Raw genomic sequence first — 13,229 nt, 5'->3', positions numbered from 1 at the left:
TCTCACTAAGTAGATCACTGCTTTATCTCAAACTGGTTTTGCGTTGCAAATCAATGCTGTTTTGGTGCAAGTAAGTATCCTATTCAGTAAGATATATTCAGAGACCACTTAGCAACGGGTTTAACTGCTTGCGTGTTCAGGTTTTATAATGTTTAGGTATAGTAATTGAGGATGATGTGACCTTTTTTAAGTTTTTATCTAATTTCAACATTGATTTACTTCTTTCCCCTTCCCTTCAGGTTCCCATAATTGAACTCATCCCCATCCCAGATGCTGTGAACATTCTGTGTGTGGCCTTTGGAAGCCTGGAGATAAGGGAAGTGAAGTAAGTCCTCAAAAAACACTGTCAGAACAATAAAAGTACCGCTCTTCTGACTGAATTGCACACATATAACACAGCAGTGTTTCAGAGTAACACACAGCTTACTTATAACCAGACATGTTGCCATTATTGTCTGACTGCTGACACATTGTGACATTAGATAATCGTAATGGGTTTGAAAGCTACTGAGCTAAGAGATTAACTGCTCCATAATGAAATGAGTGTGGAAAGTATAAAGGGAGGAGTCCAGTGCTCAGTTAATTTCCTCTTAGTAACAGGTTTTGGAGTGAGTCAGTCTAAAATCTGCATGGAATTCTGTCACTGGGAAAATTGTTTTCTCAGAAGAGGTCTATCAGAGTTCCGAAGAGAGTGCGTTGAAATAGGAGCGATTGCATTTCTAATTCAGAAAGTTCTGATTGGGGACTATAGTTGGAGTTTTGTTTTGTAGCCAACCCATTCTGTACCTGTCCTGGGAATGTTTTAGAGTAGAGGGAGCTGTACTTTGTGCAGAGAGGGATCTATTATTTTTTACACAATATCACTGTAGTTCTAATAATGGATATTTGGCTCAGATGTGGGCTGGTGATTCCTTTCTTGATGATAAAGATGGATTATTTTTACACTTCTTGTAAGGGTGTTACGCTCTACAGTAAAAGGCTGCTTGGAACACACTCTGCTGCAAGCAGGAGATATAAACGCAGTGCTGGGGCTGCCTAGGAGGAGGTTGGTCTGCTGTTATGGCACACTTCAGAGGCAAAGCATAGAACTGAACACCCTCTCCGAGGAAGGAAGGTCAGAAACTAATTTTATTTTTCATTCTTTATTCTTCTCAGCTAGCAGCCCATGCTAGCTTCTGCATGCTCAGAACATTAAATGATGCTGGAGTTTCAGATAGTTCATGAAAAATAGATGAGATTACAAAGAAGTGAAATTAATTTGTCTTCAGCTCTGGTTTGATTGCTAGCAGATATGGAAGGCCAATCAAATTGAATGTCTGTACTAACATGAGATTCTTACTGTCCTGATTTCACTTCTAAGCCGTTTAGATCTAACAAGGAAAATATTTTGTGCCTTTTTCTCCTACTCTTTGTGTTAAAGATGTCCTAGAATGATGTGACTTCATTATGATAAATTGCTTTTTAACATAGAACACAGAAAAACTACAGCACAATACAGGCCCTTTGGCCCACAATGCTGTGCTGAACATGTACTTACTTTAGAAATTACCTCGGGTTACCCATAGCTCTCCATTTTTGTAAGCTCCATGTACCTATCCAGCAGCCACTTAAAAGACCCTATCATATCCATTATCACCAGCAGCCCATTCCACGTACTCATCACTCTCTGCGTCAAAGAAAAACAACAACTTACCACTGACATCTCCTCTGTACCTATTTCCAAGCACCTTAAAACTGTGTCCTCTTGTGTTAGCCATTTCAGCCCTGGGAAAAAGCCTCTGACTATCCACACGATCAATGCCTCTCATTAGCTTACACACCTCTATCAGGTCACTTCTCATTCCCCGTCGCTCCAAGGAGAAAAGGCCGAGTTCACTCAAACTATTCTCATAAGGCATGCTCCCCAATCCAGGCAACATCCTTGTAAACCCCCTCTGAACCCTTTCTATGGTTTCCATGTCCTTCCTGTAGTGAGGTAACCAGAACTGAGCACAGTACTCCAAGTGAGATCTGACCAGGGTCCTATATAGCTGTAACATTACCTCTTAGCTCTTGAACTCAATCCCATGGTTGATGAAGGCCAATACACCGTATGCCTTCTTAACCGCACGGTCAACCTGCGCTGTAGCTTTGAGTGTCCTATGGACTCAGACCCCAAGATCCCTCTGATCCTCCACACTGCCAAGAGTCTTACCATTAATACTAATATTGTGCCATCATATTTGACCTCCCAAAATGAACCACCTCACACTTATCTGAGTTGAACTCCATCTGTCACTTCTCAGCCCAGTTTTGCATCCTGCTGATGTCCCGCTGTAACCTCTGACAGCCCTCCACACTATCTCCCAACCTTTGTGTCATCAGCAAATTTACTAACCCATCCCTCCACTTCCTCATCCAGATCATTTATAAAAATAACGAAGAGAAGGGGTCCCAGAACAGATCCCTGAGGCACTCCACTGGTCACCGGCCTCCATGCAGAGTATGACCCGTCTACAACCACTCTTTGCCTTCTGTGGGCAAGCCAGTTCTGGATCCACAAAACAATGTCCCCTTGGATCCTATGCCTCCTTACTTTCTCAATAAGCCTTGCATGGGATACCTTATCAAATGCCTTGCTGAAATCCATATACACTGCATCTGCTGCTCTTCTGTCATCAATGTGTTTAGTCACACGCTCAAAAAATTCAGTCAGGTTCATAAGGCATGACCTGCCTTTGACAAAGCCATGCTGCTATTCCTAATCATATTATGCCTCTCCAAATGTTCATAAATCTTGCCTCTTAGGATCTTTTCCATCAACTTACCAGCCACTGGAGTAAGACTTCCTGGTCTATAATTTCCTGAGCTATTGTTACTCCCTTTCTTGAATAAGGGAACAACATCTGCAACCCTCCAATCCTCTGGAACCTCTCCTGTCCCCATTGATGATGTAAAGATCATCGCCAGAGGCTCAGCAATCTCCTCCCTTGCTTCCCACAGTAGCCTGGGGTACATCTCATTCGGTTTCGGTAACCTATCAACTTGACGTTTTCCAAAAGCTCCAGCACATCCTCTTTCTTAATATCTACGTGCTCAACCTTTTCAATCCGCTGTAAGTCATCCCCATAATTGCTAAGGTCCTTTTCCGTAGTGAATACTGAAGCAAAGTATTCATTAAGTACCTCTGCTATCTCCTCCGGTTCCAAACACACTTTTCCACTGTCACACTTGATTGGTCCTATTCTCTCACATCTTATCCTCTTGCTCTTCACATACTTATAGAATGCCTTGGGGTTTTCCTTAATCCTGTCCGCCAAGGCCTTCTCATGGCCCATTCTGACTCTCCTAATTTTATTCTTAAGCTCCTTCCTATTAGCCTTATAATCTCTAAATCTCTATCATTACCTAGTTTTTTGAACCCTTCGTAAGCTTTTCTTCTGTTCTTGACTAGACTTTCAATTGCTTTTGTACACCACGGTTCCTGTACCCTACCATCCTTTCCCTGTCTCATTGGAATGTCCCTGTGCAGACGCCATGCAAATATCCCCTGAACATTTGCCACATTTTTGCCATACATTTCCCTGTTTATGCTTCCAAGTTCCTGCCTGATAGCTTCATATTTCCCCTTACTACAATTAAACGCTTTCCTAACTTGTCTGTTCCTATCCCTCTCTAATGCTATGGTATAAGAGATAGAATTGTGATTACTCCAAAATGCTCTCCCACTGAGAAACCTGACACCTGACCAGGTTCATTTCCCAATACCAGATCAAGTGCAGCCTCTCCTCTTGCAGGCTTATCTACACACTGTGTCAGGAAACCTTCATGAACACACCTACAAAACTCCACCCCATCTAAACCCCTTGGTCTAGGGAGATGCCAATCAATATTAGGGAAATTAAGATAACCCATCATGAGAAGCCCATTATTACTGTTTTAACGATGGACTTGAAAATAGTGATACTAAAGCATAAAGTAGGTTACAGAAAGTCATGGTGCAAGAGCCTAAAGACCCACAGTCAAGACTTTAAGAACATTTTCCCCTCTGTCATCAGATCTCTGGACAGTTCATGAACACAACCTCACTATTTGCTTTTACACTATTTATTCTTACAATAACTTACAGTAATTTGTTACGCCTGCACTAAACTGTCATCACAAAGCAACACATTTCACGGCATACATCAGTGGTAGTAAAGCTGATTGTGATTCTGATGCAGATTATGTTAGGGCATAGTTTAAATAGATATTTCATTTCCAATGTCTGGCTTTGGTAAATGCCCACAGAGGCCCCTCTGGGCTACTAACAGAGAAAATGGTGCCTGTGCAGAGCTGGCTGAAAGTTTGAGTAAGAGGCTAGAGGAAATACTTTGTATTACTTTTCACGTTAGGGCAAGTTTACTGACTGAATTTTCTGATTAGGAGTGAGCGACGTATGCAACTTGTCCCACCCAATGAGATGGTTCTGGCTTTCAGCGAAGTTGAAGGACAATCAGAAGCTTTGATTGGATCAACTATAATGAGCAACATCATCATTTGGTGAGAACTTGATCCCAGTTTGTTACTTTATCAATAATATCACCATAAGCCATAGCATGCTGGCCTATGAGTCAGATAAACTCCAACCTCAGTTTATATCCCAGTGCAATGCTGAGAGAGTCCTGTATTGTTAGGAGGGTCTTTTTTTCAAATCAAAGCCTCGTCTCCCTCTTGGCTAGATTTATACGTCCTATGGAAGAGGAGTGGGTGAGTTGTGATTAGAAGTCATGGACTAATACTTGTGTTTCAAGCATTTCTCTATAATTTCAACAGCGACCTGCTTTGCAGGCTCTATTTCTTCCCCAGCTGTTGCCCCCATTGTTCTCATTGTTGCCTTCATATTAACGTGGTTGTGAGTACCCTTTTGTTCTCAAACAAAGATGTGAGCATTTTTTTGGGCTGTGCCCCACCATCCTGGAAATGTGCCTTTGAACATGCCCAATTGTTCAAATTGATGATGGGAAATTTGTTTCCTTGGCCAACACTTCTAAGAAACGTTACTTAGATTTTAATACATTAAAAAATCAGTTTGTCTCATTTGCCAAATAGCAACAATATACGCTTAAAAAATGTAAGTATGACAAGCCTGCAGAGGCTGTTCTGGGAGTTCTGATAAATAGCTAAATAAAAGTAGTTATTAAGCACTGAAGGCATTTTCTTCTTCATTCTCCATATTCTCTGTTGGGAATAAATTATTTGACATTATTGAATGGGTGTTATTCAGGTACTGCAGAGGCTGAAACACTGTCGAAATTGATGTTTTTATTGGTTTATCTCTTAGGAACTTGAAAACTGGGCACCTGCTCAAGAGGATCCATTTAAGTGAAAGCTACCCTGGCACTGTCTGCCAGAAGGCCTATTCCCAGTCTGTAAGGAACAGCTGTTTTAACTTTGGAACTACGGACCGTGGCAATCATTTCACAAAACACTCCTTTGTGCCATTGCTGCTTCCAGCAAGGGCATTGGTAGCAGAATAATGAGAAAGGATGTGTAATAAAATAGATTCAATGATACTGGGGATCGAATGGAATACTGCATATAATTCAAAACTATTTACTAGGAGCCTTTTGTGAATGAGTAGCCGTCACCTCCTATGTTCTGATTGCATTTCAAACCAATAGGAGAGAACATGTAGAAAATGCTGGAGGAACTCTGCAGATTAGGCAGCATCTATGAAAATGAATAAACAATTGACGTTCTGTTGACAAGACACTTCATCAGGACTGTAAAGGAAGGTGGAAGAAGCTAAGAGTAGGAAGGTGGAGTGAGGGCGAAGGACTACAAGCTAGAAGGAGATAGGTGAAATCAGGTGGGTGGGGGAGAGGGATATGAAGCTGGGAGGTGATAGGTACAATAGGTAAAGGGCTGGAGAAGCAGAATTCTGATAGCAGAGGGATGTCGGGGACTGCTGTGTACTTTGCTTCACGAAAGCATGTCTCACTGCCGCCACTTTGGATGCTGTGTTGCAGCCTGATGGCTTCACCGTTCTCTGCAAATACACATCAGTTGAGTCCTTTAGAGGTGGAGGAGGGGGAGTATGCTTTATGGTGAACTCATTGTGGTGCACAGACCTGCTCACCCGACCTGAAACATTTAGGGGTCAAGTGTTGTCCATTTTATCTGCCAAGGGAGTTTTCTACTATCTTCTAGGTAGCAGTGTACATTCCACCCCAGGCCATCGTCAGGCAGGCACTGGAGGAGCTGAGCATTGTGATCAGCTGTCACAGAACAGTGCACCCTGATACCTTTCCTATAATTGCAGGGATTTCAACTAGGCCAGCTTGAAATCTTTGAGCAAGTACCACCAACATATCACCTGTAGATAGAGAGGAACCAACACACTTGACCACCATTATATACCACCGTCAAGAACACTTCTCTTGCTGTCCCACGCCCGCACTTTGGAAAGTCCAATCACCTGGCTGTATTAATACTCCCAACGTAAAGACAGAGACTAAAGAGCACATCACCAGTTGTGAGGACCAGGAAAAGATGGTCAAGGGAGGCAGTCAAACATTTACTAAACTGCTCTGAGTCATTAGAGTATATTCAAGGATTCACCTTCAGAAATGAATGAATATGTCACAGTTATCACCGACTTCATGAGGATCAGTGTGGGTGAGTGTGTGCCTTTGAAAACATATCAGACATACCCAATCCAAAAACTGAGGAGGAACCACGAGATTTATTGTCTGCTGAGGACTAGATCTGCGGCAATCAAGACCTGTGATCTAGAACTACACAAGAAGTCCAGATACAACCTGCGGAAAGCTATTTTAAGAGTGAGACCAACGAATTGACCAGGGACATCAGGAGGGAAGTCGAGGGAACACACAGCAGTCCTCGTCGAGTGATCAGCTGTAGATAGGTTGAGCAGCTTCAAGTTCCTGGATGTCAGTATTTCTGAGGATCTATCCTGGGCTGGCCAGTGGTGTAGTGGCATCAGCACTGGACTTGCAGGCGAATGTTCCTGAGTTTGAATCCGGCCGGGTCCCAACCTGGGCAGCAGCGGTATCTGCGCAGAAGAAAGACCTGGCAATCTTCTTCCTTACCTTGTCACGAAAACCCCATTGGATAACTACACCATCCATAGGGTGGCCATGAGTTGATGATGACTCGAGGGCACTCAACAACAACAGTTCTGGGCAATTACGAACAAGGCATGACAGCAGCTACGTTTCATTAACAGCTTGAGGAGACTTGGTGTGTCACCAAAGACTCATGCAAATTTTTACAGATGTACTGTGGAGAGCATTCTAACTGGTTGCATCACCGTCTGGTATGGAGGGCTCACTGCACAGGATTGGGAACAGCTGCATAAAGTAGCAAACTCAGCCGACTCCATCGTGGGCACTAGCCTCGCCAACACCAAGGTCACCTTCAAAAGGCAGCACCCATGGTTAAGGACCCCATCACCCAGGACATGCCCCCTTCTCATTGCTACCATCAGGGAGGAAGTATGGGAACCTGAAAACACACATTCATATTACTTATTGCAATTTATAGTTTTTGATGTATTGCAATGTACTGCTGTTGCAAAACAAATTTCACGGCATATGCCAGAGAAATTAAACCTGGTTCTGAATGGGAAGGAGGAGTGGCACCGGGGGGGGGGGGGGGGGGGGGTGATAGACAAGTGAGTTGAGAAAGGCCAGAGTGGGGAATTGAAGAAGAGAGAATTGGAGTGGGAGGGAAAATTAATGGAAGCTAGAGAAATGCTATCAGGTTGGAGGCTACCCAGACAGAATACAAGGTGTTGCTCCTCCAGCCCGAGAGTGGTCTCAATGTGGCAGTAGAGGAGGTCATGGACCGACATGTTGGAATGGGAACGGTGATTGCAATTGAAATTGTTGGCCACCAGGAAATCCTGCTTTTTCTGTGAATGGAGCAAAGTTTCAAAGCTAAACGGTCCTCTAATCTAGATTTGGTCTCACCATGTAGAGGAGGCCCTTTGGGAGCACTGGATACAGTAGATTTTCAAAACAGATTCGCAGGGGAAGTGTTGCCTTACCTAGAAGGATTTTTGGGGCCTTGAATGGGGAAAAATTATAATTGATGAAAAGAATCTTAGCTTGAATTTTGTTGATTCCTGTTGATACAGTCACAATCCAAAGATGATATATTAAAGTGAGACTCAGAGTAACAGGTAATGTTGGATACAGTAAGTACAAGCACTTTGCAGGAAGGAGATGGTTACTTAAATTTAAAAGCAAGCTTTACTACATTTTAATAAAGCAAAACTGACTCTGAAAGAAGAATCCATAATTATTGCATTCCAAGCCCTGGTGATTTGAGGGCAGAAGATTGCTATTAAAAACAAATCAGTAAACCAGAAGGAAAGTGGAATGTTTGCTGCTCTTGTTTCAAAACTCAGATGTACCCCTTTGGTACAATTTAACTCTGGACTAGCAACCTTCAGTTTGACTTACTTTGTTTGGAATGCCAATGAGTGAGAGGACTACAGTCTCTGGACCTGCTGACTGCTTGACTTCTTGTTTAAATAGCCATCAGCAAGGAAAGAAAGTAATGTCAATTAGTGTTTTTATCAAGAATTTACCCCTGCATGTCCTCTCCCCAGTCACCTCTTCTCAAAATTAGTTCTGTCCTGCTGAGTTCCTCCAGCATTTGTGTGCTGCTCAGTTCTCTGCGTTCTTTTGTACTTTTGCAGTTTTATTTCTGCCATTACATTACTCTCCTAGGTCATTATGATCAAAGACAGGTATGCAATGTTTATGAATTTCACCAAGTATGCATAGATTTAAGGATTATAATCCAGAGAGTTGTCCCTTAGTAAATAGAAGGGGCAATTAAATCATGAATGCTGTTTCTAAATTACAGTTTGTAGTAAATCTGTAAAGCTAAAGTTGACTGTTCCCTTCTGTAACAGATATTTAGTAATAATTATTTTATTTCTAAAATTTAGGGAGTATTGTTCATTACTCTCAGTCATCGATACATTGGGACCTGCGAAGGATCGGTTGGAGGACAAGTCTGTGTTTTGAGAACGGTTGGCGTTAATCCCATGAATGGGAAAAGTAGACCAGTCATGTCATATACCATCCCTGTGGAATGCAGTGGGAGGTAAGCTTCATCTGTACAATATGTACATTAATACTTTCTGATATTTTAAAAAAAAGCTTTTTGATGCTCAGTATATCTGTGGGCGGATTGGCGACTCTCAAGCACAATATTAAAATTAGGCTCTGTGTTAAATGCATACATTGCAGCCTTTTCAGAACAATTGCTCTGTAAGTTGTATTTTCTCATCAATTTGTGGATTAGCATTGTTTACCATGAAGTTAGCTTCTCCAGCTGTGTGGTTGGGAAAAGGAGTAGAGTCATCCTTTGTTTCAGTGTCAGATATCAAGCATAAACCTGGCTTCCTTGTGCTGTCAGCTCTCTCTGTTTCTCTCTTCATCATTTGTATTCTCTCCCTGAAGTATTGTTAACCCATTATCAGAATCAGTTGTTTTTTTTTTATTGACGATTTGTATCTTTAACAAACTGGTGTATTTTTCACAATACAGTATGTGGTGTTTTGCCTCTGCCTACTGGCAGAAGGTGTTATAGCAGTTACATATACCTTTTGCATTTTTCAAACCCACGTGATACAATTGTTCAACCGTTAATTTGTTTATCTCTATCTAAGGAATTTCTGTTACCTCGAGTATAAAGGTAATAGATTTTTCAAAGGCTCTATCTTTTCATTAAATGTATTGAATCTTTAATCTCTGCTTTGCTCCTCAGTTCCTCACCTAGTTTCAAATGCTCTATCCTTTGTCTAAACTTCAAAATAAACGATTGTTATGAATCAACGTTTCTCACTCATTCCTGAACTCCTAAACGAACCCACTTGATTTTCACTGTTGTTATGGGAATTCTGATCCTGACTGGTGCCTGGGCACCAATCACGATTTCCTCGGTCTAGGCGAAGTCCCGAGAACCGAGGGCAATGGAATGGTGCCCCAATAAGTAGGGGTTCCACAAGCGTAGGGAGACGTACAAACTCTAATCTTTTATTCTCATGCCTGGTTTCAATAGGAGTTCTGCAAGTGTGAGAGACCCACAGGGACATAAACATTTTGGTCTTTTGTTCTCATGCCATTAGTACCTGAGGCCAGGAAAGAATCCAGCCACTATCTGCAAAGATTAGACATTAACGAACCTACAGTGTTTAACTTGTACAGACACCTCACATGCTGCAAGCTCACAAAGAGTTAAAGTGTCACTTGGAACTGTTCCGACTTTCATCCAAAGTTTTACAAAATTTAATACAACACCCCCATTTGCCTTTCTAATTGTTTCCTGCACCAGTAATTTGTGTATAAGAACTCCTGGGGGCCTCTGTGCAATTGCCTTTTGAGCTTTCACATCACTTTCTATGTATCATGTTCTTGTAGATCAGGTAAATGTAGAATGGAGGCGGTTAGCAAAAGAACCACAATTAATATGAGGGGGAAAACTGTGTTTACGCAATAAATAGTTTGGGTTTGGAATACATTGCCAGTGTTAACAGTGCAGGAAGATTCACTTGTAGAAATCAAAAAGGGCCAGATAAGCATCTGAAGTTAAAGGATTTGCAGGGAATGAGACCACCTGGATTAAACTTGCATAGGGCTGTGTTAAGCATAATGGCCTCCTGCACTGTAACCCATCTGTCGATCATGTTATCCAGATGTTCTTCCTAATTGAGTCAATAACACATTTATAGGAAGGTTACTTTCCTCACTTTATTCATTGACCATTATTTCTTTAATCAGGTATGTTGATGGAGGTGTGAAGGGCCAGTCCATCGCTGCAATTGTAACTCCCGGAACCCTGGTACTTTGGGATGTACTGTCTGGCAACATCTCAACCATTCATCAACCCAGTGGGGACTGGTCACTATTTTACTGGGCAGAGGAGGACTCGTGTCTCCTGGCCAAAAAGAACGATAGCACTGTGTATGTGTACAAATGCTCATGAAGCAGAACAGAGTGAATATTTTGCTGGCTCAAGATTATACAGCATAAACTGGGTTATAATTTCTGTATCTGAAACCTGTGTATATTCTTTTTTGGATGACAAGCACCAAAATTCTGCAGGACAAATAAGACTTCAGTGTGAACTAAGTGACTTGTGGTTTATGTGCACAATGTAATGTTTGGATTGATTTGCTGAGTTCTGTACAGTGCCATTTTGCTACAGGGGTGTGCTGCAAATTGCTGGGATTATTTCTGTAAAAATGTCAGTACACTTCAGTGCATAACTATTTAATATTTATGTTTAGATACGAAGATTTGTTTTGTGTTTAACTGCTGTAGTTAAACTGTTCCTTTCCAAATGCACTTGTAGGGTAGTCCTGGGTGAGCACTATAAATTGTTTTGACAGGTGGTAAACAAGCAGGTTATATTTTCCTCTAGGTCACTGTTGATAGACATAAATTTGGAAAATCTGAGTTGTTTTCCTATCCAGTAACAGTAAAGCCAGCCTTGATTTACTTCCATGTGGCTGTTTTGGCTTGTTGCCTGTCCCATTAACAGAGGTCGATCTTTGAAAAGTTGGCACAGGTCACTTGTTTCCAAACCTGGAGTAACTGTACTTAATTAAGTATAAGATAAATAAGAGATTATAATGTTGCAAATCTGTATTTAATAAATAAAGCTAATCAGTTTCTATTATGCACTTTATAAATATTGAATAAAAACATCATTGGCCAATAAAGTGGGGATCATATGCAGAAATTATGTTCTTAATACAATTTAGCTTGCAGTAGTTTGGAGCCATTCTTTCTGTACATATTGGAACATTTTAACCTAATCTTTCTGTAACCTCTCATCATTGTTTGGGTTTTCTGAATTATTTGGCCACAGTTTACAAAGATCTACTCACATTTTCAGTTGTATGTACAGCATAGAATGCCCCTGGTCAAATCAAAACTTTATAATTGTATAGTCTCCATACACCATGTTCCACAGAATGCTGGGTACCGTGGCTGGAAAGCTCCCACGTTGCTCCGAGTGAGGGGAAATTAACTGACTGCAGAGATTCCCTTTGGAAACAGCACATCAAGGTAGCAAGGACCATCAGAAACCCTACTCAAAAGTGGGGAATTGATGGACAAGCCATGTAACCATGGCAACCGCAAGTGCTAAAGTGCAATATTCCACAGAGACGTAGAGCTGCTAACCCAAAGCAATATTCATATGATCAATTACTGAAACAAATTTGCAAATCATTATGAATGAAGGGAGGATTACCTTGGAGTTTTGATGTGTCGGTGAAGGTTCCAAACACTAAATGACACCTCCAAGAGGAAGTGGAGTGGCAAAGTATCAAATTTAATCAGCCACTAAACTGTTGCAAGAGAAATTAATCAGCTTTGGGATCATTTCTGGTAACAGGGTACTGGGCTGCTGGCTATGGCATTTTTGGTAGCAATGTTGCCTCTGAGTCATACTTAAGAAAATTAAACACAAAAGTTAAGCGTAATATTGTAGAGCATGACTGAAGAAGCACTGCCTTCCAGTTTGCTGTTAGACTGAGGTTCATTTCCATGTACAACTCTGATTTGAAGAACAGGATTTTTTGCAGTATTTGGATGATTATACTACAAGCAACATTGCTAAAAGGTTTCTAGTTATAATTATATTATTTGTGATGAATAGCTTACTGTATTTCCTATATAACATCAATGACTGCATTTCTGAAGCACTCATCTGGCAAGTGCTTTTAAATTTTTGAGGCTGTAATAGGCACTGTATTGATAGAAGTCTTTCTTTGCTGTTCTCAGCTTGATGACTGGATCTGCTGTTTGTTATTTAACAGATAAAACTTTCTATGGTTGATAATGAAATAAAAAGGGAAAGCATCAAAATACAAAGGACAAAATGAATTGTAGTAAAAGAAATTGTAATAAAAGACAAGATTCAATATTATCTGAAATATAAAAAAAATTCCATGAACTAATAATCTTAAAAGCAATAGTTAAAATGTAGATGTAAAGAAAAATATTTTGTGTTCAATTTTAGAAAGGTGTTTTCTTTAACTTTTTATTACATATCTTTCAATAACCAACATATGATTTATGACATAAAATACTCGCAACACCAGACTCCAATTTCAAAGAACATTTTCCTTTATACAAGCTGGACCTTTAAAAGGACTTCCTGTTCTGATTGGGTTATTTTTAATTTCAAATACATTTCTTATCATATGTAGTGTGAAT

General features: G+C 40.8%; 1 protein-coding gene across 2 annotated transcripts in view; it reads left to right on the top strand.

Annotated features, from left to right (window-relative positions):
- The window catches only part of palb2 (partner and localizer of BRCA2), a 27,249-nt gene extending 14,020 nt beyond the window's left edge, over positions 1 to 13,229 (top strand). For both annotated transcript variants that reach the window (XM_072268453.1, XM_072268452.1), the window contains 6 exons: positions 240 to 325; positions 956 to 1,114; positions 4,405 to 4,521; positions 5,303 to 5,390; positions 8,945 to 9,102; positions 10,782 to 13,229. In XM_072268453.1, the coding sequence (XP_072124554.1) occupies positions 240 to 325; positions 956 to 1,114; positions 4,405 to 4,521; positions 5,303 to 5,390; positions 8,945 to 9,102; positions 10,782 to 10,986 (813 nt within the window). In that variant the 3' untranslated portion in view covers positions 10,987 to 13,229. The remainder of the gene's footprint in view (positions 1 to 239; positions 326 to 955; positions 1,115 to 4,404; positions 4,522 to 5,302; positions 5,391 to 8,944; positions 9,103 to 10,781) is intronic.

Source organism: Mobula birostris, chromosome 9 (genome assembly GCF_030028105.1).
Source record: "Mobula birostris isolate sMobBir1 chromosome 9, sMobBir1.hap1, whole genome shotgun sequence".
NCBI classification, from domain to species: Eukaryota; Metazoa; Chordata; class Chondrichthyes; order Myliobatiformes; family Myliobatidae; genus Mobula; species Mobula birostris.
The sequence above is the reverse complement of the archived record's forward strand: the minus strand, read 5'-3'. Positions and strand labels throughout refer to the sequence as shown.